At 35.9% G+C, this 25,173-nt stretch overlaps 4 protein-coding genes across 5 annotated transcripts in view; 1 reads left to right on the top strand and 3 right to left on the bottom strand.

The window, feature by feature from the left end:
• LOC129953753 (calcium-binding mitochondrial carrier protein Aralar1) overlaps positions 1-1,983 on the bottom strand; it is a 78,354-nt gene extending 76,371 nt beyond the window's left edge. Inside the window, exons 1-2 of one of the 2 annotated variants that reach the window (XM_056067187.1) lie at positions 1,567-1,983; positions 1,223-1,469 (exon numbers count right to left, since the gene is read on the bottom strand). In XM_056067187.1, the coding sequence (XP_055923162.1) occupies positions 1,223-1,282 (60 nt within the window). In that variant the 5' untranslated portion in view covers positions 1,283-1,469; positions 1,567-1,983. Of the gene's footprint in view, positions 1-1,222 lie in introns of both variants that reach the window. The other variant, XM_056067188.1, reaches the window with a different exon arrangement.
• A 719-nt stretch (positions 1,984-2,702) lies between these two features.
• Positions 2,703-2,908, bottom strand: LOC129940160 (40S ribosomal protein S29-like). The gene has a single exon (XM_056048412.1). It carries the CDS (start codon positions 2,894-2,896, stop codon positions 2,726-2,728), a length of 171 nt encoding a protein of 56 aa, XP_055904387.1. The 5' UTR covers positions 2,897-2,908; the 3' UTR covers positions 2,703-2,725.
• A 6,379-nt stretch (positions 2,909-9,287) lies between these two features.
• Positions 9,288-12,142, top strand: LOC129954259 (uncharacterized protein K02A2.6-like). Its single transcript, XM_056068049.1, has 3 exons — positions 9,288-9,306; positions 9,384-10,097; positions 10,239-12,142. The coding sequence occupies exons 1-3, from the start codon at positions 9,288-9,290 to the stop codon at positions 12,140-12,142; spliced, it is 2,637 nt and encodes an 878-aa protein (XP_055924024.1).
• Positions 12,143-12,950: 808 nt separating this feature from the next.
• On the bottom strand, positions 12,951-24,598 carry LOC129942320 (STAM-binding protein-like). Its single transcript, XM_056051192.1, has 6 exons — positions 24,305-24,598; positions 23,719-24,237; positions 23,339-23,654; positions 13,763-13,875; positions 13,584-13,686; positions 12,951-13,513 (listed from the first exon to the last, which is right to left on the bottom strand). The coding sequence occupies exons 1-6, from the start codon at positions 24,418-24,420 to the stop codon at positions 13,451-13,453; spliced, it is 1,230 nt and encodes a 409-aa protein (XP_055907167.1). The 5' UTR covers positions 24,421-24,598; the 3' UTR covers positions 12,951-13,450.
• Between the last annotated feature and the right edge of the window lie 575 nt (positions 24,599-25,173).

Genomic DNA, 25,173 nt, shown 5'->3' with positions numbered 1-25,173 from the left:
TTTGGTAATAAAATTCAATGATTTGCAAGCGTTGCTCGTTAGTAAGTCTATTCATGATGAAATGTCAAAGCATACTGAGCATCTTTCTCTTTGACACCATGTCTGAAATCCCGCGTGATCTGTCAAATACTAATGCATGAAAATCCTAACCTCAAAAAAAATCACCCTTTACTATCGAACCTTACCGAAAAGAAAGGTGAACACAGTTTGACATTATTAACTGTCAAACCATTGACAACAAAAATCGAAACTTCTCGTGCAAAAGAAACACCCTTTATTTTCTATTCGTTTAAGAAAGAGAACACAGACTTCAAAATTCCAATAAAGCTATAATTGCGAAATCTAGGACCACGAGCGACACAAACTCCCTGTGGATATCTTTTTTGTATGAAATTACAATTATAAAGAAAGCAAGTTGCAAAAGCAAAGTCAGTGAAGACTTCAATGGTGCGGATGCGGAGCTTTTTGTATAGTAAAAAAGGCAATGTCTCATAATCTCACAACAGCTCAAATAAAACACTTCTTTTGTATCTTTAACGTGGCATATTCTTTCATCATATTTTCTTTTTAATTTATTAAAAAGCAAACATAGAAAAAGAAATTAAAAATATGTTTTCATTCAGTTGAAAAATAAAATTATCAAGTGTCACGTGATTGACCTTGACTGAGAACCCATTCAAGGTCACATTAATTTGTATTCACTGGAGTCGAGTTGGAGTCGAGCACGCTCCATCGTCATGGTCTTATATTTCATATCCCAACCTTTCATAGATATTTTACTCAAAGTAAAAATTGTATAATAGTTGTGCCTCCCAGTCCCAACCCTGCCTCGGCCTCGAGCTTCTCCCGACAATAATTTGCACCACGAAGTCAAATAGAAGTCATTAATCCACATGTTTAAGCTCGGTTTGCACATTTTGTATGTACATAGGTTCATTTATAAATATGTGGCTAAGTAAGTAGGTATATATTTTCATAATTGGGATTGTGTCACCGCTCACGAATTTAGCAGCACCGGATAAATAAATAAAAAAAATTAAACTTAATCGTTCAAAGCCCAGGAAAACATCTGAGAACGAAACGAAAAGATGATGACAAATCCTGTTGACCGATGAAGCAATAACTACAACACCCTAAACGATTTCGGGTTGAGCTTGGACATGAGATTGATGAGATGGGTTATTCTAGGTTGACGCGTATGAAGGTATTGAATGAAACTCACCTCTTGACATTGGACTGCGGGTAAAATCCATTGAGCTGGTGAAGAAAATGCACTTCTCATTATCACGAATAGGCAAAACACACTTGAATTTTATTTTTTCTCTTTTTATTTTGTATTTCTAAAGCAAAACCAATTACGGAAATCCGATTCTTCTTTCTTGACTGACTTAGCGCACTCACGTTTTCTTTTCTTCTTTTTGTATTCTTTGTGTTTTGTGGATAGGAAGGAGGAAAAATTCAATAAAAATCTATCAAAACGAAGAGAGAAAGGATATTGAATTAATAGATTTTAATTTTTAATGGATATGCAGTATTTTTTCGGGGAGATAATCAAAAAAGACATACACGCCACACGCTTGGTCTTATTGCAAACAAAATAACTGTGGGAGCAGATTAGTCGTAGTCGTTTTCGCGTCCACGTCCAGAACCAATAAATGGCAAAATTTCAAGAGACGAGAGATGAAAAACGCAAATCCACGACGAACATGAGCAAGGGAACTTCTGCTTTGCTTCTGTTAGAGAAACGTTCACGTTGTGCAAAACGAAGTATCAAGAAAAATAGGTACAATTGTCGTTTCGTTGGGGCTTGGGGGGAGCTTCTGGCTTCTGCCTGTTCCAAACTGTGGCCAAGTGGAATGACGGAACGTCAGATATTTGTTGACTTTTGTTGTTGTGATTTGTGGGTCACTGGTAAAGGGAGGTATAAAAAAACCGTGTTTTCTTGACGTGGATCCGAGGAGCTTGGAGCTGGTGGTTGATTTGACAGTTGTTGATGTAATGTCATGGGGTGGTCATGAGCAGAGATGTACAACATAAAGCTGAAGTGAAGGGCTACGTTCAGAGATTAGATACTTGGCACGTTTGGTAACGTGGTGAGCTCTTACGAAAGTTTTCGGAGTGAATGAAAGACATACTAGTTTAATATTCTTATTCTATGGTGCCGCAATTTAAATGTATATATTCCATTGGATCTATTAAGTTAAAGGTTTTGAGTTTATAAAATAGGTTAAATTTGTTGCTTTTGTAGCTGCATTACAGTTTTATATGGTTTGACAGTTGTTGGGAGAGGCAGTGGATAGCGAGCGATATGCAGCCATGATTACTGATTCCGTAAATAATCCGCTAATTGACGTTTGATAAACTAGCCCCCGTGTTCGTTTTACATAACGCCTTTTGATGACTGTTTCGGATATATGTTTGTCGGTATAGTTTGTGACGACAAACGAGCAACGCTTGAAGTATTTTAAGCCAATATTTGATTTCTCATGTACGTTAGGTTAGGTTAAGTTATAGTGGCTGTCCGTGATGGAGGAGGACACACTTAGATCTTATTTTGCTCTTTTATTCGCCTGAGAGCTTAAATAAGATTTAGATGCATTCCAATTGTGTATAAAAATAGTCAGTCTTTAAGGTTAACCAAAGTACATTAATTTGTTCTTATTTAATCTGTCAGGTGAGAGATGCTTGGATGGTGAATCTCTTTCTTCTTCTTCCAAGGGAATGACTAATCGAGCTTCTTGAAGCCAATATCGTTGGCGTACTCCCTGAAGCACTGACGGCAGATATTCAAACCGTATTTGCGGATGAGACCATGTCGGTTAGAGCATGACCGGCAGCAACGAGAACCTTGTCCGTATTTTCGGAGCTGGGAATAAGAGAGATTTGCAGAACCCATGTTGGCTACTTTTCTTCAAAAAATCAAAAATCAAAAAAAGGATAGTTTAATAGCCAATTTTGGCACCACATGAATCTTAAGGCTTTCTTCTAAGCTCAATGAAAACAGTTTGAATTCCTTACAAAACATGAGAGGCTGATTATATTAATATAATTGAACTCTTTCCTCCTCTTCCTCATCCATACAGCTTCTGTTGAAATCATTTGAGAATACGCCTATTCACGTGGCCTGCTTTCCTATTACACAGTTTCCGGTTATGACACCTATTATCGAGCTTACATATATGCGATCTGCTTAGAGAGAGCATGTACCTTGAGCGCTTTAAATCTAATGTGGGCCAGATGTTTTTTGTGACCTGACACGTGGTGATGTTGTTCCACCTGGTGTGTGCCTTCTTCATAGCAACGGATATCAGATGTTGATAGCACGTTTTCTTTAAGCCAGGACGAGGCTTCTTTTTTCACAAAGCTATAGTTGAATTTTGACTACGTAGTCACAAGCTTTGTAAATGAGCCCATTCTAAGTAATTTTTTTAAATTCATACTGTGATACACACAAATGTCAAAACTGACAGTCTCCGCAGTGAAATAAAACTTTTTTCTATTTTCACTGAAAATGTGCTTTACATTAATTAATCAAAGAATTTTTAAGTTAAGTTGAATATACAAAATATATCATCTGATATTTTGGCACAAGTAGGACATTTAGCTCATATATAAAGTGCCTAGTTAAAAAAGTAGTACCCATGGCATGATGGTAAGTGCGATAGACTGTCATGCGACAGGTCTTGGATTCGATCCCTGCCTGCCTATGCCACCTAAAGTTTTTTCACGGGTACTGCCTCTTGCGAGGAATTGAAAAATTCTCCAAGAGTAATTCTTGTCATGAAAAGTGTTTTCTCAAATTTGCCGTTCGGATTCGGCTTAAAACTGTAGTTCCCTTCCATCCCTGACAACAGTACTCGCACACAGGAATGGTTGAGAGTTGTCAGTCACTAGGCCCTAGTTCTTAAACGGACTGTTGCGCCACCCAATTTATTTATTTTTAGTTACAAAATTGTCCTACCTTGAGCGGCTTATATATTCATATGCGTTATCTGATCTAATTGATTTACTCTGGTTTTCTTTAACTGGTCATTTGCCATTTGGTTAAGTGCATTTTAAATATTCTAGAAATCCAAACCGATTGAATTTTCCTTCATTTGGCAAGCTTATTAATTTTTCGGAATCGCAAATTGGTATGCATACCAAGACGAGTTTTCTCTGAAAACGTATAAAACTAGAAATCACTTCAAGAATCAGAATTAGTTGTCAAAATTGTGCTGATTCTTTTTGTTAATAAAATTGGATTTCATGTCAATTAAAGAATCTGAAAAATGAGTTTTGGGTAATTTCGGAGTGATTTTTAGACACATTGGGCAGGTTCAGACAATGTAAGGAACTTTATTTGCAGTCAACTGCTTTCTTTGAACGTACATTTTGAACAAGGCAACTAGATAATTTTCCTAGTGTCATACTCGTAAACTTCAAAACTTAACCATCCTCTACTTTTAGTTCATCGTGCAAAAATTACTAAAAATATAACTGTCAAAAAAAAAGTTATCAGGCAAGCAACCTACTTGTATTTTGTATTTTAAATAAATATTACTTATTCCAAAACATGGAATGGAATTGTACACAAAATATATAAATAATTATGTAATAAAGTTCAGCTTTTAATGTAAAAAAAAACTTTCATTTTGACACAAGAAGACTTAACTTGATACTTAGGGAGATTGGGCAGGTTCAGACGACATTAGGGACTTGAAAGTTAGGTAAGTTTCTAGTATCTTATTGGATAGCTGCAAAAAATTACCTTCCAATTAAGCAACTTTAATGGAAAGTTGACTGGAAAATTATCCATCAAAATGACAGTTGATCATGTTTTTTCATTCAACTGAAAGCTGAACTTTTGCACTCTATGATTTATTCATTTTCTGTTCGACTTTATTTAATGCGTCTTGCAAAAAGATTCCTTGTCAATTGTCAAAATAAAAATCGTGATGGACTTAGTACTTGCCTGAATAATGTTTTGTAGACAATAATTTGATTGATACTTTTTGTACTATGAACTTAAAGTAGAGGTTTGGGAAGTAAAGTTCTGAATTTGAAACTCATGACACTAGAAAAAGTAACTACTTGCATTGGTCAAAATTTACGTTCAAAACCTGCCATTTTTCTTGACTAACTTTCCAATCTACTTTCCAATAAAGTTGCTTCAATTGACAGGCTTTTTTTTTTGGCGGCTGAGCAATCAGAAACTTGAAACTTGCCTTACTTTAAAGTCTCTTGTGTCGACTGAACCTGCCCATTATCTTATGGTGACAATGTCAAAACTGGCATTGGATTCCAATAACAGTTTTTTAGGTTGAGTGTAAAATATACATAAGTTTTGTCCAATGAATGAACTTTGAACAAAACTATACAAATACACATTTATAAAAAAATTAACACGATAAGGCAGAAACCGAAAAAAACAGAATTGGCAAAAATATATAGATAACTGATATACTTAGTGGCCCGAAACTAGATCTTTTAAATTTATCAGATACAATGTACTAGATACTAGCATATGCTGATGTCATTGACATAATCGGAAGGACTCAGTGTGATATCAATGGCTGCATTCAATCTCAGACAGATAGGTTATTCGGATACCTTTTTATAAGTTTTTAGGTGTAAAATAACAGCTGATCAAAAACTGCTGAGATCTCAAAAAAGAAATCCAAATGGTATCCTAGAATTTCTGGGGTATGTAGGTATCTGACAGAACAGCTGATTCTCAACACATGGTTAAATTTCAAGAAACTTGAAAATTGATTTCAGCTTTTTTTTATTTGTTGGTAAACAAAAAGATACAAAATGTTAGTTTAAGTTGTATTTGAGGTTGCTATGTCCATAATCGACGATGAAGAAGCTATTTGCTTCCGGCTTTTAGAAGATAATTATTTTTATTTTTTAAGCTTCAAAATTGACTTATTTCGTTCTCGTTTTGTAGATGACCATCGTCCAACGAAACGATTCAGTTCAATTATCAATTAAATGTTTTATGTTATAACAATTTTGACTTCGAAGTTAAAATGTTTCTCTGTTTTCTTGAACAGCTGAAAGTTGTTTTTATTTTTTGACAGCCATCCAACTCGTTCAACAAAGTATCTAAAAATCTACTTATCCAAGATACCCTATCCAACACGAGATTGAACGCAGTCAATGAGCCTGTGTGAGTATTGAGGCAGAGGTGTCAAAAATGAGTTTAACGGTTCAAGAGGAAATAACAAAGTAAAAGCTGTCATCAAAAAAGGACCTACAACACCCACGACGTCTGTGTTGTAGGTCCTTTCTCTCTAGTCTCGATTAAAACGTCACCATCGACAGATGTAACTTTGAAGTAGTTAAAGATTTTGTCTACCTTAGATCCGCTTGTTCCGTTATTAACACAGAAAGCAACACAAGCTATGAGATCAATTGAAGAATTACTCTCGCTAACCGTTGCTTCTTTGGGCTAACAAAGCAGTTGAGTAGTAAAGCCCTCTTTCGAGGACCGGGGTGTCACTATATAAGACCCTCATTATCCTTGTCCTGCTATACGGCACAGAAGCATGGACTATGACAAAAGCGGATAAAAGCACCTTGGCTCGTTTCGAGAGAAAAGTTCTTGGTGTGATCTAAGGTCCGTCCCGTATGTATCGAAGGGGAGTGGAGGAGAAGATGAAACGACAAGCCGTACGGGCTGTACTACGACGTAGATGTCGCCAAAAATGCCGCAAGATATTTGGGTGTTCTAAGGCGATGCAAGAAGTTTTTCTCCCCCTCTGATCTGGCTGTTATCTACAAGACTTACATACGTCCAAAGCTTAAGTATAACTCCCATATCTGGGCTGGTGCTCCTGTTACTTACTTAAGCCTCTTGGATAGTATTGAACGTAGAGCATTTAGATTTATTGGTGATATTACCATCATAAGATCATTTACGTCACTTCAACATCGTCGAAATATTTCTTGTCTCACACTCTTTTACCGTTATTTTAATTATTTATGCTCTAGAGAAATAGCCAGCTGCATTCCTCCCCTAAACAGTTTAACCGTAATACTCGCGCTTCTAGGAATGCTCATCAATATAACCTCGAGCCCAACTTCGGTTGTACTGTCAAGTACAGAGATTCGTTCTTTAGCCGTATTATGTGAATGTGGAATACCTTGCCACACTCTGTCTTTCCCAGCTATTGCAATTTTCAAAACCAATGTGCACCGACATCTCCTTTCAACACCACTCTCCCTTTTCTAGTGCTCACACTGTGTCTACATAATAAGGGTAGTATATCTCTTTGAGTGTGCGCTTATTATAAGCAAAACAAACTTAGCCAGAAGCTTAAAAGTCCAATGACTTAGATGGCTGAGTCACGTAGAGCGCATAGAAACCAATGCTTCGGCCCGGTAAGTCTTCGATTCCACACCCAGAGGGCGGTGCAGTAGAGGAAGACCGCGGATTAGTATCTTCGTCATCAATAGTTCTTCAGCTGTTTTTTCGTGTTCACTTTCGTTAGATATTGTTGTCTCATCAAAATTTTATAATGTTGATAAATCAGAAATCAGGGAAATAAGCATTCAAAAATTGTTAAGATTATGACATCGTTGGAGTCATGGGATGTCACGGATGAATCTGAACATACAACTTTGCCGTATCAAAAGCAAATGCTTTATTTTACAAACCAACATCAGTTATTTCATCAACGAGTTTAGGACTGCTTGAAAACCTTCGACTTGCATTGCCATCATTAGTAATTCAAAAACTAGGTTGGGTTATATCAACGATGAGTCCAAGTTTTAATTCATACTTTTCTTGTGATAAATGTTTCTTTCTTGTAGAATATTTTTTTTCGGAAAGAACTCTTAGATGCCATTTCTTCCACGGAATTTTAAAAGCAAGATAAAGAATGCTTTCAAAAAAAACCTTATCCTTTGATGCAAAATTAATGATTTTTAACTTTAAGAATGGATAATTTTTCACGTTTCCATTGGAAACTATCGTATAAAGCCTTTTTATCTCGTTGTGCTCCTAGGAAAATCGATGGATTCTTTTCCATTGGAAACTATCGTATAAAGCCTTTTTATCTCGTTGTGCTCCTAGGAGAGTGTTGTATATAAATATTCATATATATGAGCAACTGTACTGAATTATTACTTTAAATATCAACTTAATCAAGTTATCAATTGATTTAATATTTTCCTGTTATCAAAATAAAATATTATTCGATTTTCGTTTATATTATAATAAAGACGTTTCATAATTGAGTTAAAGGAATCCGCTTTTCATTCAATCCAGAGTTCCAAGACACAACAGTATTGGCGACGAGGTGAACACTTATTTTCAAAAACAGAAGATCATCGAACATAAAAATGAATTCCGAGCAACTCAATTCCTTGATTCAAGCTATGTCGAATATGACGACGGCCTTGCAAAATCAACAGGAACATCGAACGGCAAATATAAGCATAATTTCAAATTTCGACCCATTCAACCCCAAGGTTGAACAATTCAATAATTATAAAGAACGTTTAGAAAATCATTTTCAGATAAAAAAGATATTCGAAGATAAAGAGATGTGCGCTAAATTATTGCTTCAATTTATTGGTTCTTCAAATTATTCGTTACTGACGTCACTCTCAGCTCCCAAAAATATTAACGAATTGAAATAATGATGAATTGATTGAAAAATTAGAGAAGCATTTTTGTCCGAAAAAAAATTCATTGGTAGAACAACATTATTTTTTATCGGAATATCAAAATGAAAAGGATTCCATAAATGATTACTTAGCAAAACTTCGACAAAGGGTACTATACAGCAACTTCAACTGCACATGTGGTTTGTCCATAGCCAACATTTTTCTACGAGCTCAATTTATTCGAGGGCTTAGGGACAACAACATAAGAGAAAAACTACTTCAGGAAGAAAACTTAGAATTCGACAAAATTGTTGAACAGGCGATTAAACTCGAAGCATCAAAAATTAATTGCAAACTCATTTCAATTACGAACAACTCTTCGAACATAGAAATAAATAAAATATCAAATTCAAATTTTCAATCTCAAAATAAAATTCACAACCATGGTCCAAAACCTCGATCTCAAGAATATTCAAAAACGAAAAAATCGAAATCTTTTATAGATTACAAAAGTTTGGGAATCGAAGGACTGTGTCTACGATGTGGTAGAAATAATCACCTGTCAAATGATTGTAAATCTAATCGAAATCAACTAAGTTGTGAATTCTGCAAGAAACATGGTCATGTGAAGCGAGTTTGTTTGAAATTCTTATTAAATAAATCAAACCAGAACACAAACGCTATTACAAATGCAACAGATAACGCAGAGTACGATTATTCAGATAACATACATCATTTAAATAAAATAATTGATGTTTATGGAAAATCTGAAATATTTTCAATAGATGGTCGCAAATTTTACATAAATGTTTCAATAAATGGGAAACGTCAAGAATTCGAAGTGGACTCTGGGGCAGGCTTCACGTTACTTCCAGAGAAAGATTTCAACAAATTGAATTTAAATGTTCCCGTAAAAAAGTCAGATATTGGTTTTCGATCCTATACTGGTGAGATATTTGCTCCAATAGGAAAGGTTGAAGTACAGGTCCAATATCAAGATACAGTATCGAACGAGGAAATGTATATAGTTCCTTCAAAATACGCACCGCTTATAGGCAGAGTATGGATACGACATCTTAACATAAATTTACAAACGATCGATCAACCTACACGTACTGTCAAAAACGAAATTTGCACTATCGATTCAGTAACAGAGCAAATGAACAAATATTCACCGTTGGTGATAATTCCAAAACCCGATGGTAAGGTGCGACTATGTGTGGATTACAAAGTTGGTGTAAACCCTCAGCTCGAAACAGCTCATTATCCGATTAAACGAATCGATGAACTTTTGAATCAGTTACGAAATTCAAAATATTTTTGTCGTTTGGATTTATACAAAGCATATTTACACGTTTTAGTCGATGAAGAAAGCAAGCAAGTACAAACTATATCAACACACAGAGGCACGTATCGAATGAACCGTTTATCTTTTGGCATTAAAACAGCTCCTAGTGAATTCAATAGAATACTAGACCAAATACTTCAAGGATTAGAAGGTACGTTATCTTATTTTGATGATATTATTATTCATGGTGCAATAGTTACTGAATGCAAAGAACGATTAATTAATTGTTTCGAAAAATTACAAAAGTACGATTTACATGTAAACAAAAATAAATGTGAATTTTTCAAAACAGAAATTCGATATTTAGGCTATGTTATACGTAAAAATGAAATTCTAAAGTCACCAGATAAAGTTCAAGCTATTAAAGATATGTCACGGCCCAAGAATTCAGATGAAGTACGTGCATTTTTGGGTATGATTACTTACTATTCAAAATTCATTCCTGATCTTTCGACAATAACTTTTCCTTTGCGACAATTACTTCAAAAAAATTATAAATTTAAGTGGTCAAAATCGTGCGAATTAGCATTTATTAAACTCAAAGAGGAAATTATGAGCAATCGTGTATTAACTCCTTATGATCCACAGTTACAGACTACTTTAGCATGTGATGCGAGTCCTGTTGGAATAGCAGCTGTTTTGTCACAGATTGATGAGGGTGTAGAACGACCAATTGCATTTATATCTCGATCACTACCACTGTCAGAACAAAATTATAGCCAACTCGACCGCGAAGCACTAGCTATTGTTTTTGCCATTGATAAATTTTACATGTATCTATATGGAAGAGAATTTATTTTGATCACAGATAATAAACCATTAACCAGAATTTTTCATCAACATTCAAAAATCCCAGCAATGACATCATCTAGACTTCTAAGGTATGCTTCGTTCCTTCAAGGATTTAACTACAAAATTCAACATAAAAAAGCAGAGGAACATCTTCATGTAGATTGCTTGTCGCGAAACCTTTCAACCGATTCATTTCAAAAATTTAAATTTTTCCTAGACGACGAAATCAAAGACCTTCAAGACCAAATTATCAATCAAATATCAACCGTGTCGTTAACAGCAACATCTATAGCGAAGGAAACAGAAAAAGATTCAAAATTGTCGAAACTTAAACAGGATTTACTTAAAGGCCAAATAGAAAACCCAGATTATTCTTTACAAGATGGTGTTATTTTTAAAGGAAATCGCGTCGTTATTCCAAACACTCTTCAAGACGAAGTCCTTAAAGAATTGCATCGTACTCATATCGGAATTGTGAAAATGAAACAACTGGCTCGTAAATATTGCTATTGGAATGGAATAGACTCAAGCATAGAAAAACTCGTCAGGTCTTGTGCAAAATGTGCTCTTTGTAAGAATAGTCCTCCTCAGATCACTACTCATCATTGGGATGAACCAAATGCTAATTTCGATAGAGTACATATTGATTACGCTGGTCCATTGCAAGGTTATAATTTCTTCGTTCTAATCGATGCAAAATCAAAGTGGCCAGAAATCAAAGTTACAAATTCAGCTCCTACATCAGAGGTAACTATCAAATTTCTTCAAGACATTGTAGCAACACATGGTCTACTAAAAGTTATTGTATCAGATAACGCTTCGATTTTTCAAAGCAATGAATTCAAAGCATACTGTAAGGAAAATGGTATAATGCAAAAATTTATAGCGCCAGGACATCCAGCTACAAACGGGTTAGCCGAACGATATATTAAAACATTAAAATCAAAATTAAACGCGATGTCAGAAGAAGAAGGCTCAATACATAATAAAGTACGTGAAATATTATATCGTTATAGAGCAACACCTTTATCAAATGGTAAAAGTCCAGCACAACAATATCTTGGAAGAGAGATGAGAATCAAATTAGATTGCCTACGTCCTGTTAAATATGAAAAATCTTCCAACGAAAAAGTAAACTCAATTCGAAATTTAAGTGTGGGAGATAGAGTTCAGTCAAGATTTTACTTAAACGGAAAGCCAGCTTGGAAATTTGGAGTTGTTAAGAAAAAGTTTGGTCAACTGCATTATGAAATCGAGCTCGACAATGGATATGTATTAAAACGCCATATAAACCAATTATACAAATCAGAAGTGGTTTTACCCGAAAAGGAAAATACTATTCAAGAAGATCAACCGAAAAGAAGTGATCCAAGTATAGATGAAATACAAATTCAGTTTGAGTAAGTTCCAGTAATTCCAGGAAGTTTTGAAGTTCGAAGACAATCAGGAATAGAGACAATGAACATTCCTGAAAATCGAATACACACAGACATAGAACCAAGCAACATTCCTGTTCCAAATCGAAGAACGAATAGAAACCGACGGCGGCCAGGATATCTTCAAGATTATGAATAAAATAGTGTGGGAGATTGTTGTATATAAATATTCATATATATGAGCAACTGTACTGAATTATTACTTTAAATATCAACTTAATCAAGTTATCAATTGATTTAATATTTTCCTGTTATCAAAATAAAATATTATTCGATTTTCGTTTATATTATAATAAAGACGTTTCATAATTGAGTTAAAGGAATCCGCTTTTCATTCAATCCAGAGTTCCAAGACACAACAGAGAGTCGATGGTTTCTTTAAGTTTTCTTGAAGCATGTGATTTTCGGGTTTCACGTAACTTCACTCCGGTATTAAACACAAGTTTAACCATTTCGTTCTTCTTCGCTTGCTGTGTACGCTAAGCTCTGTAAAAAGTTTCCATGGGTTTTTAAGCGACGGTGGGTTTTCTACCGACTTTTTTGGCTATGCAACCAGCACATTTTCGAAACACAGAATAAATGTTTAAATTGTTTTCACTCTTAAAAGGTGATGATTCTCGAGTGCAAAGTTAAATTTTGTCCACTATTTTCGTTGACACTTCTAGTAAAATCAATTAAATCGTAACTTCATTGTTATTATTTTTACATACATATTTTATTTTATTTTTATAATATAGATAAAAATAGTATGTTATGTATATATATATATATATGTAATGTATATTAATTTCATTAAAATGCCAAACTGTCTTTTCTTTTAAAAGTTAATGCATCGACTTAAAGTGAATTGAAAAACGCATCTAATTAACATACAAATTAAAAAAAAACTAGGATGTTTCAAAAACAAAAAGCTCTATTTTCAAAAATTACTTAAAAAAACAATATTAAATTATTTAAATGCAATTGCATATATCATCATTTAAAAACCAATATCCTAATTATTCAAGCTCTTTCTTACTCTTTTGTTTTATCAATTTTTCATTAAAATATAATATTATTTAGGTATTTGGTGTAGAAGCCGCCTTTATAAAGCACTTAATTTTTGTTTGTATATATATATGTTGAATTTTTGTTTGTTTTGTAAATTTTTTAGCTCCAGCTAAGCAAACAACATTGAACATGAAAAGGGCATGTAATTTTTGACCTTTAGTAGCATTTGTTTTTCCTTTTTGGTATAAACTTGAAGAGATCTTTTGTGTCAAATATTGTTTTCAGACTATCTTCTAAGATCAACAAATTCCACATTTAAATGTTCATCAATATGGATATGAGTTGCTTCCTATAAGCAGCGAGGACAGAAAAGGTTTAAATTTTATGAATTTTTAAAAAATTAAGAAATGAAAACAAACCATAAACAAAGGAGGATCATTTGGATGTGGATGAAATCCAGCTTGACGACATTGGGCAATATAATCCAGGCCATAATTCGGGGTTAAACAAAAGAAACCAGATCTGTGAATTTAGAAATAAGAAAATATAAAGAATTTAGAAAATATTTAAAAAGTTGTTACGAATTAATTTAACTTACGTTTGGTATTTGGGAGCACATACAATGGCAATAGCTTCGGGCATCATCATTTGATAGGAGCAATGAGTGTGTAGATCGACCGAAGAAAGAAAAGCCGTCTGAGTTGGATGAGTCTGAAAGTTAAGAAACGTATTTGTTTATTATTTTTTAGAAATTAAAAGTTATATTTTTGTTTTTGAAACTTTATTTAGAAAGTTAGCAGAAAAATAATTAACCAACTTTAACTTTAAGCGGATTTTGTGATCCTCCTTAACGAAGTCGCCTGCCTTGAACTCATTACTTTTTAATAAAAGAACTTTACAACAGGTACGCAAAATGTATAAATATTATGTTTATTAAAACAAAAAAAACGTAAATGGAAAATTTTTGAAAACAGGACAAAAATATTTCCAAAATCACCTCCCCGCGGTGAACATCGGGTGCCTTGTACCTCAACTGGAAATTGGGTTCTAACCCCAGTGGAAAGTTGTTGGTGGCAGCAAACAAGAGAGAGGGGAAAGGTGTTTCCACTAAGGCACCTCTCTCTATCCAGACGACAGCGGACCAATTCTCGCGATGGAATCAACGGTGGTGTCTACAGTTCCAGTAAAGTTCAACTACTTAGTGAACACCTTATAGGGCTTCTATGACTAGCGGTTTATCTGGCTTCCCGTCAATGGATTTATACTAAAGATCTGGCCCTCCAGGCTGGGGGTTGTGCCGTCGGGGTGACTTCCTGACCACGTAAGAAATACCTTAGTTGCGAAGCACCAACAAGCCTCGGATACGGACGGATTCACTGTTGACAACCCAAGCAAACGAAATAAGGACAACGAACTTCGGATATGTACGTGGAATGTTAGGTCCCTTAACAGACCTAAACTGCTGCAAGGCAGATATTACAGCCATCCAAGAAGTGCGATGGGATGGACCGGGCAATCGCAAACTAAATGACTGCGATATATATGTACTGCGGCGACTACTACCAAAAACATAGACAGCGACTATTTGGGTGTGGATTTGTTGTTGGAACTAGACTCATGCAAAAAGTCTCGAGTTTCAACATCGTGAGCGAGCGCATCACGACATATTGCATTAAGGCTAAATTCGCCAACATAAGCCTAATATGCGCGCATTCCCCAACAGAGGAGAAATATGAAGACACCAAAGACATATTCTTCGAGCAAGACATATGAGTAGTGCCCTGGTTATGACATAAAAATTGTCTTAGGAGATTTCAATGCCAAGCTAAGAACAGAAGATATCTTTGGTGGCATAATCGGGAAGTACAGACTGCACGACACCACCTCCGACAACGAATTCAGGCTGATCGATTTCGCTGCGGGCGAGAAGTTATCAATATCCACAAGGGGACATGGAAATCTCCTGATCAATCAACCATCAACCGGATTGATTGATTGCGATCGACACACGACACTTCTCCAGTATAGAGTATATCTGAACATTCCGAGTGACAAAAAATGACTCCGACCAATACCTTGTTCTACGGATATCCCGATCCAAGCCAAAACAAGGAAGTACTGTGAAAAGATTCGACGTTAGCCGGCTACAATCGCAAGAGACTGCCATGTCCTTTTCCGATCGAGTCTCTAATAACCTCTTAAGGAGTCCTATGCTGCCTGCATTAAGCATTGAAAACCAGTGGCATCATTGCCTTGCAGCCATCAGAAATGCCGCCTCTGAAGTGCTAGGTTTCACACGGCCACCACAGCGAAGCCCCTGGTTTGACGACGAATGCCGGCAAGCGCACAACGAAACAACAGGCATACAAAACGGCCCTGTACAGAATGGAAGATTGAAAAGAAGAGAGCTCGAGAAGAGAGCGATCGAAGAGATAGAGGGATGTCACAGCAGGAATGAGGCTCGTAAATTTTACCAAAAGGTAAAAAAAACCTCCCAAGGGTACCAGCCACGAAACGAAACCTGTAAAGACGATCAGGGGAACATCGTAGTAGAACCGCAGTCGATGTTGAGAATATGGAAATACCAATTCTCTAAATTAAATAATGGCGATGACAAACCAAATTCCGCTGTAAGGGAGATATAACCACTCAACCTACGCGACGCAGATCAACAATTCCGCCTACCCGACCTAGACGAAGTGAAGATTGCTATATCTAAACTTAAGTCAAACAAAGCTGCTGGAGCTGATGGCACGCTACCGAACTTTTTAAAGCAGCAGACTATGACTTGACAGGGAGCATGCACCAAGTCACCAAAATATTGTTGGAAGAAAGCATACCCGATGAGTGGAATCTCAGCATAGTTTGCCCAATACATAAAAAAGGAGACCCTCTAAATTGCGCCAACTACACAAAAAAGGACACTGAACAACGACGTCTTGGACGAAACGTCACCATGAACAGCTATAACTTTGAGATAGATAAGGACTTCTTCTACCTAGGAACCGCTGTTTCTTTGGACTGAGAAGTAAAGTCCTCTCTCGAGCATCTAAGTCACCATTTATAAGAAATTCATCATCCCCGTTCTCATTAATGGCGCTGAGCCCTGGAAAGAAAGAAGAAGAAGAAAAGAAAGATGAGAGCGTCGTAGGATGCTTCGAGAGAAAAATTCTTCGGGTGATTTTTGGTCCCATACGCATAGAAAGAGAATGGAGGAGAAGATATAATGACGAACTGTACGGGCTGTACAGCGACACTGACCTAGTTAGCAGAATTAAAGTCCAACGGCTTAGATGGCTAGGTCATGTAGAGCGGATGGACATTAACGCTCCAGCCCGAAAGGTCTTCGAATCCAATCCCGAGGGACGGCGCAGTAGAGGAAGACCGCGACTCAGGTGGCGCACCCAGGTGGGAGAGGACTTCAACCAACTTGGCGTGCGAAACTGGAGACAGCTAGCTAGAGACCGAGCTGGCTGAAGACGCATGTTGGTTGAGGTCCAGGTCCGCCCCGGACTGTAGCGCCACCTTAAGTAAGTAAATGGCTTCCCTGAGGGACAAAGTTGACACTAGTGGCTTTATACAAATTTCCGTGCAATATTGAGTTTTTTTCGTCTTGGAACTCCATTGGAATTGTTTTTCGTAACATTTGCAGTTATCTTCATTCTTTGAACGTAAATTTAGACCAATGCAACTTTTTCAAATTCAGACCTTTTCCTCGCAAACCTCTGCTTTAAGTTCATAGCATAAAAAGCATGACAAACTGCTGATTTTGGTCGAAGTAAACTTGACTTGATAGGCGTGTACCATCAACTGAGCGCTCCGAGCGCTCAACTATTTTTTAAGTGAGACAAAAAATTCATGGATTCATTTCTCAATTTGCTTGTTCACCCAAAACAGCTGTTCAGTTGTCATTTGTCTGGTGTGGCGCGTAATTTAAATTATTTTTAAGAAAAGAAATACAAATTTAAACATTTTTATAAATTAATTAACATGAGTGAAGAAGTTCAGCAAATTTTTGAGGTCGACGGGGTGCAATATCTTTTCATCGATACCGCCGAAAATATAGATGTATTGCGAACTGGTAAGCATAACTTTTTTTTTCCAAAAGTAACAAAGAATTATAAATACAAAAAATAATAAATTCACATCAAAAACTACAATGGACAACATATGTTTTTGACAACATAGTTAGGGAGATTTCCCTTGATTAACTTTCAAGTCAACTTTCCATTGTTGTCTTAATTGGAAGGTAATTTTTTGGCAGCTGGCCAATCAGGTGCTAAAAACTTGCCTTACTTTCAAGTCCCTTATGTCACAAGAACCTGCCCATTGTATTTTTTGTGTAACTTCGTACCTTGTCAACGAGTGCGATCGAGCTTTGAAATTTTAAGTTAAACTTATTTTAATAATCGTACTACCGGACCCGACAGACCTCGTCCTGTCAGAGAGAAAAAAACTAAACGAGAGAACCAAATTCGACGGTTGCTCTCTTTTGCATATGTATTAACTCCATATGAAAAAAAATATGGGGAACGAATACTGATGCAAGAAGATGTGCATACTCCCCACATTAAAAAAAAATGGCGTCCACCTTTGAAAAATGGCGGATGCCATGTTGTTCAGAGGTGTTCAAAGAAAATTCAAAATTGTGGATGAACAATTTTTTGGTACTCTTATTGTGTTACTTTGGAAGTAATATCATTCGAATATGAAGCACTACAACTATTATTTGTTTTATTATTAGCTGCGTTTATGCGTTTAATTTTCGCTCAGACCGTTAAAATATGCAAAAAAAACTGAGATTTGTTTCAATTTTCAGAGTTCATCGACTTAATTTTGGCTGCGAGAGTTGCTGGAACATTAACAACGAGAGTTAAAGAATGTAAACATGGATCATTAAAATAAAACAACGCAGAAACATTGAAAACATTTTTATAAACTCATCTCTTTTTTACATTCCTATTGTATTTGTGTGTACTCGTTGTTTATTTTCTTTACGTTACCGACATTTCCAAAATGCTGAAAATAAGTGATTTAAGTAGAGACTAAATAAAAAAAACCGTGAACTTCTGTTGCCAATTTTCATCGCATAAGATTTGTGAATTGGCGATAAGCTATGCTTTCTACTTAGCTAGTGTGCTGTTTTTAAAAGCTTAACTACATATCTAAGCCGAAAAGTACTTTTGTACAAAAGTAAAATTATTTGTATTCTCGCTAGGTCAGTGGTTTTGGGAAGGGAATATACAAATTTGTCAAATTTTCAACCAAAATTTAAGTCTTATGCATCATTTTTATAAGTTTTCCAGTTCTATTATTTATTTATATCTTATCTTTCAGTTTCATAACAAATAAAGTCTAGTTTAAAAAACCTTAACCTTGTTATACACTCTTTCTGAACACATCTTTTCTGGTTTTGGTTGTTAATGCCATCTATCTGTAACTCAAAGAAAGAGAAAAGAAAAACAAATTCACCACAATCTTCCGTTTTAACGTTTACCGTAATTCATTGACAAACGAAAATTGTTTGCTAGAATTAATTCGTGAAAACCAGAGAGAGAAAGAAATATCAAATATCTCGATTTTCTCTGCTCTTCGAGGTGAAAACATGTATACACCGATACGAATTCAACACGCTATAAAAAATGAGAGTAAGAGGTTCCAAGAGGACGGAGACGAGGAAATTTGGCTCTCTCATTTATATTTTTCTCTCTGATGTATACACCGTTACGAATTCAACACGCTATAAAAAAATGAGAGTAAGAGGTTTCAAAGGGACGGAGACGAGGAAATTTGGCTCTCTCGATTAGTTTTTTCTCTCTGGTCCTGTCATAAAGATTTGTAATATGGCAGTTTTTTGCTCCTACGTTTTTTTTTTTTTTTATATTCACAAGCACTAATGGGGTTATTAGTACCCTTTATATGTTTATATTTAAACACAGTGCGAGCCTTAGGAAAATAGGGAAGGATTTAAAAGGAGATACCGGAGCACATTGGTCTTAAAGTTCTGAACATCAAAATGGGAGGGAAAAACAGAGTTGGCCAAAGCATTCCACATGCAACTGGCTAATTCGACAGAACATTGTTTGTAAAAATATCTATAAAATAACGAAAGACATGAAACATTGCGACGGTGTTCTAGCGATGTAAATGTTTCGATTATAGTTCTGTCGCCTAACATTTTTAAAGCCCTTTTTTGAATTCTATCCAAGAGATTTTGGGGGCACCTGCTCAGATATGCGAATTATACTCAAGCTTTGGACGGATAAAAGCTTTGTAGATTATAGCCAGATCAGAAGGGGTGAAAAATTTCTTGCATCTTCGGAGAAATCCTAAGCACCTGGCAGCATTTTTTGCGATATCGAATATGTGATCATTCCATAAGAGGTGATCTGTGATATTCATACCGAGTACTGAAAGTTGATTAGTTTCCTGGATGCAAGTGCCGCTCATGGATAGGGGTGGGTTACGCTTTAAAGACAAGAGACAGCATTGAGTATTCGATTTGATTCCTCATTGGACAATGCTGTCAAGATCAAAATTTAATGAGCTTATCATACGCTGCCGTTTAAATTCCACATCCGAAGGACAAGGATGTGAATCTAGAAACGAATATGAAAAGCTGAGGGTACTGTCGTCGGCGAAACATTTTAATGGATTAGAAATGACATACAAAAGATCGTTTATGAATATAAGGAAGAGAGTCGGAGACAAAACGGAGCCCTGGGGTACACCAGCATTTATTTTATGAATTTCAGACTTGAAACCATCCAATACAACTTGTATTGAACGGTTAGAAAGGTAATTTCTAATCCAACGAAGAAGATAAATTAAGATAAAAGAATAAGATATTTTATAACCGTGGCTAAAAATACTCCTGAACAGAACCGTCACCCTGGTGAATGGGCGTTGTGTTCTTTACTTGGTGCATAGACAAACAAATCTGATGGGTTTCCAACACGGGAACATGCAAAATACAATTAACCATGTGAGAAACATGGGTTTTCTAAATTAATACCACAAACACCTAGTGATTGTCCCTGGGACTTGTTTATGCAAAAGCAAGCCGCCCTGGAGACTGTTGTCGCTTAAACTCAAATGGCACATCAATCCGAATCATCGGGTTGAGCGGTATGAGAACATCTTCTCTTATATACTTTCCTTTAAGAAAAGTTGCTTCTATCACGTTGCTTAGTAATTTTTTTTCTTGCTAACCATGTCCCGTTGCAAAGACGCCGTTGGTTGATATTTCGCAACATTGTAACTATTGAGCCAATCTTTAATTGATGATTGCGATGTGGCAATCCTGGCAAATCCAGCGAGTTTAAAAATTCCGTTGGATAGTTGACTACATCATCTTGGTTAGTAGCCGAATCAACTGATTTATATATCCTCGATTCGCCTGTAATTTGTTCTTGAATTTTGAAATTTAATTTATTTACATCTACGTTTCTTACAAATAATATAGCTCGTTCGCTCAACCAATCACGGTTTCTGTACTTTTGAGATGTGTTAACTGACAAAAACTTTGAAGAAAGATAATGCAGTCAGTCAAAATATCTACAGGAAATTTGCCGTTACCAATAATTTGTTTAGAAAATATGTTTAAATATTTTACAACTCGCATATTCATGCTTAAATAAAGTACTTTGACATGTTTCCACCAATTGGAGGACTTTAGACATGCATTGACTTCATCAGTTGGCGTTGATAGTGGAATCACTGATTTCATAATGATTAAGAAATTGAAGATTAGTGACGCATCCTAACTTAAGTGAAGAAAAATTTTATTCGCTAAAATAATTATGAGTAACTGCTATGATACATAACTTAAAAGGTTGCATAAAATTTTCCCGAACTATATTTTGTGCCCCAAATGAAGACATTCGAAAGCAAAAAATGTCAAGAAATGTATGGAATCTGTTATTATTCCTGAAACCAATGAGTTCAAGGGCTCTGGTGGTGGATCCAATGATAATCATTTTCACTTAACGCGCACTTGCGCAACACAATCCATTGGCTTTGTTTTTGTATTTCAATGCCTTACAGAGTGAGAAAACCGAGATCATATAACCAATAACAACACATAGGTAGTTACTGTAGTCAATTAAGACATCGAAACTGAAAGCAGACCAAGTTCAATTTAGTCTTCACGTTCTTGCGCAGTACGATTAGATCGGTAATTAACTTGTTTTGTAGCAGTTCGGGTTCTTCTACCTAAATTGCTTTGTCTTATGGGAGGCATATCAAATATAAATTATTTTGTCACTAAACACTAAATAAACAAACACTAACACTGACACTCTGGTACTAACCTCTTAGTAACTAATGTTGGAAATGAACTGACCTTTATTACTAAAACTCGACAAGAAGTTCAAGTAGCCAAAGAACATTCGTTCTCTGATCATAGATATATCCAGTCCAATATCAATGTGGATGGTCCAGTGACTTTTCGAAATCATTGAAAAACTGACTGGGCTTCATAAAGCAACTAATTACAGAGTTTACTAGAACCTGGACTATCTAGGCCTTTCTCTAACGATAACTACATTGACAACAAAGTCAATGAGCTCACCTCAGCTATGAATTGATCGCTAGAAATTGATTGTCCACTTATACTCATAAGAGGAAAGAGGAAACAGCAATGGTGGGCCTCAAGGTTTGACTCGTTCGGGTACGTGTATAGCATTGGCTATACACATCGGTAATTAGACCCATTTTAATGTACGGTGTGGCAGTATGGTGGACTACTTTAGAGTAAGCTATAAACCCACAAATTAGATAAAGTCCAACGTTCAGCTTGCCTATGTATAAGCGAATCGCTTCGCACGACCCAATCTGCGGCATAACCCCATCTGCTGCACTGTACACCTTACTCTAACTAACAACTCTTGACATATTTAGCAAACAAATAGCTGCAAACTCTGCTATCCGCCTTAAAGCTTCGTCGCAGTGGATTAACAACAACATTAGCCACTCCGGTAGTCTATAGAACAACTTCGGTAGTCAATACGACAATTTGGTTGTCATATTGACTACCCAAAATTGACTACCGCAGTTGTCCTATTGACTACCGCAGTTGTCCTATTGACTACCGCAGTTGTCATTTTGACTACCGCAGTTGTCCTATTGACTACCGCAGTTGTCACATTGACTACCTCAGTTGTCGTATTGACTACCGCATTAGTCAACACGACAACCGTAGTTTCAATTTCTTGCAACCAACGTTGTAATATTGACTACCGCAGTTGTCATATTGACTACCAAATTGTACAAAAATTTCGGATCCCAAAATTGACAACCGAAAATTGTTCTATTGACTACCGCGGTTATCGGGTGAAAATTGACTACCAAATAGTCATATTGACTACCAAAATAGTCAATAGAATGACTTTTTTCGTTCTGTGTATGTAAACTATTGTTAATACAGGACGCTATGAAGAAGCACAAAACACGATATACAGACTTGTTTCAGCCGTTTATCGGTTGACAAAAGCAAACTCAGTAGATAAGGTAACAGAAAATCCAAGAAAAACAACATCAAATCGACATCAACAATTTTTCTTTTTTTTTTTTAAATTGATATGACTTGAAGTCAAATTCTTTAAGCCGACTATTTGTATGGGTAAAAGAAAAGGGCTATTTTTATGGTTTTTCCGGCAATTATTGGAATTTTTCTCGCCGTAAAAACCATCCTTAAACTTCAACGAACATTTAAAAAAAAGAATTGGCCAAATAGATCCAGGCTTTTTGAGTTATGCGGTAACCAACACATTTTCCGATTCATTTTTATATTTAAGAAGATTAGTAAAAGTGCAAAGATGAGTAAATCTGCCAAAAAATCTAGATCCGTAGACATGTTCTTAAATCAAAAATAAATCCATTTTTTATGCCCTAAATAAATAAAATAAATTGATTAGTTTTAACCACGGGAAGTCCCATGATAAACAAAAGGAATAATAGTGGTCCCAAGAGGGACTAAGATTTTTTCTGACACTTTATCCTCAATTTTTACTAATTGATCTTTTAAAATGTTAGACATATGCTTAGCTAAAACATCTAAGGGTTCTAACATAAAAGCAGACATTAATCTTTGTCTTGAAATTCCATGAAAAACTTAAGATTATTATATTCTAAGTTTTAAAGTTTTAGAAAAAATTGCAATCACGAAACTCACATGAATCCAACCTAAAGTAATGAGATTTTGTTGATCCTGTACATCGAAAATTTCCTCTTCTTTCATCGTATTACAACTATCAGCTGTGCCCTGCTGTTTTGGAATTATAACATGAGTGATGAGCAAACGATTGTGAGCCAATCTTCCAGCTAGAATGCCGCATGTCTCAACATTATTCGCCGTGTTTTTACTTGCTAGACTAAGAAATAGCATCATGGTGTTATGTGGAATAACAACAGTTCGCAGAGAGCCTGAAGCCAGTAGCGATTCCGAAGAAGAGTCGTTAGCTGGCTTTTGACTTCGATCAAAAGCAGGTCTGGAAAAGACAATTAAGTAAAATTCCAGAATTCATTTAATTTCAAAAAATACTTTAAACATACTTTCCCGTTTTCTTATCAGAATCCGGTAAAAGCAGCCCCGACGATGGTAGGTTCGACCTGCCACCGGTACCACTTGGAAAATCGTTAGGATAAACCACTTGATCGAGTAAACTTAAATCGGGAGCACTAGGCTGTACTTTCGGGTCGATTTGAACTTGCAAACCCATCGGCATGGCTCTGTTCGATTTGTCCTTCTGTTCCTGAAGCAAACGTTGTTTTTCTCTTTCCATTTCACGCGCTTTCTCCGCCTCCTTATTGGCCAAAAACTGTTCATACTCTTTCTGATAGCGAACGAGGAGCTTTTCCTTGAGTTTCTCAGCAACTGGAATGATTTCTTTGAGTTTCACCCGAATGGGTTGCTTCACTGCTGCAGGCACGCTACTATAATCGGGGTGAGTTCGGATTTTCTCGATGAACAAGGTCATGAATTTTATATACAGAATGTATGCATTTTCATGATTGCCCTCGGTCAGATAGACATTGGCCATTCGAAGGATTTCTGTGCCTGAACGAAAGTATCTGCAAAATAAAAACAAACATTTTCGGTATGGCATGGAATTTGGAAGGGATTTTCAATGTGACTCACCTCTGGACAGGCATATTTGGATCAACTTCGACCATGTTGCCATAGTTGGCCAAATGTTTGATTCTCGCCTGGGGCTCAACTATGCTCATGCCCATGTAGTTGACGACTTTGGACATTTTTCGGCTTTTCTGTCCAGCTTTTTGATTGAATATTAATGAAATGAGTGATATTTTTGTAGATTTTATTTTGTAATCGTCGTCGAGTCAGTGTGAGATTTTTACTACTTTTACGATTCTTTTCCTTTTTTCCTCATTTGACCTCGCACAGCCAGCTGATTGATTCAAAACAAAAATGATGTACGGAGTGTAGGACAAGTGACAAGTGGTTTTGACGTTTTGTTTTTTCGGAACTCCGAAAATCGAAGTGGTTCGGAGTGGATAGACATGGTGGGTGTATTGGATAAGATGAGTTTCTATTGAATTTCTAATTCAAAAAACTTGTTAACAGTTTTTGTTTGATTTGATCTAAAAACGATCAAAGTAAAGGGTCATTCATTGAGAAGTTTAAGGCACAACATTCCATTGCCGCAGCACGAATTTCGACTTGCGGTTTTTTTATTTGATAGCTAGAAACATTTATTTCTATTTTTAATTAATTTTCAAAGTTCACTTTTTTATATACAAAAAATGGTTGATTTTGACATTTCTTTCCTGTTTTTTGTTCAGTGTTGCCATAATTGCTTTTTTTTTGGGGATTTCTTTGCTGCGTGCTGCGGTTATGGAAAGTCCCCCCAAGTTTAATTTTGAAAAGCACGCGTTGGCTTTTAAAGTTGTCGCTTTTTGACATTTTACAAGTAAAAACTACGCTATTACTCAAAAATTACTTGAAATTTAATACGAAAATGGTTAACTTAAGGTCATCATGGTATT

Source organism: Eupeodes corollae, chromosome 1 (genome assembly GCF_945859685.1).
Source record: "Eupeodes corollae chromosome 1, idEupCoro1.1, whole genome shotgun sequence".
NCBI lineage: Eukaryota > Metazoa > Arthropoda > Insecta > Diptera > Syrphidae > Eupeodes > Eupeodes corollae.
The sequence above is the reverse complement of the archived record's forward strand: the minus strand, read 5'-3'. Positions and strand labels throughout refer to the sequence as shown.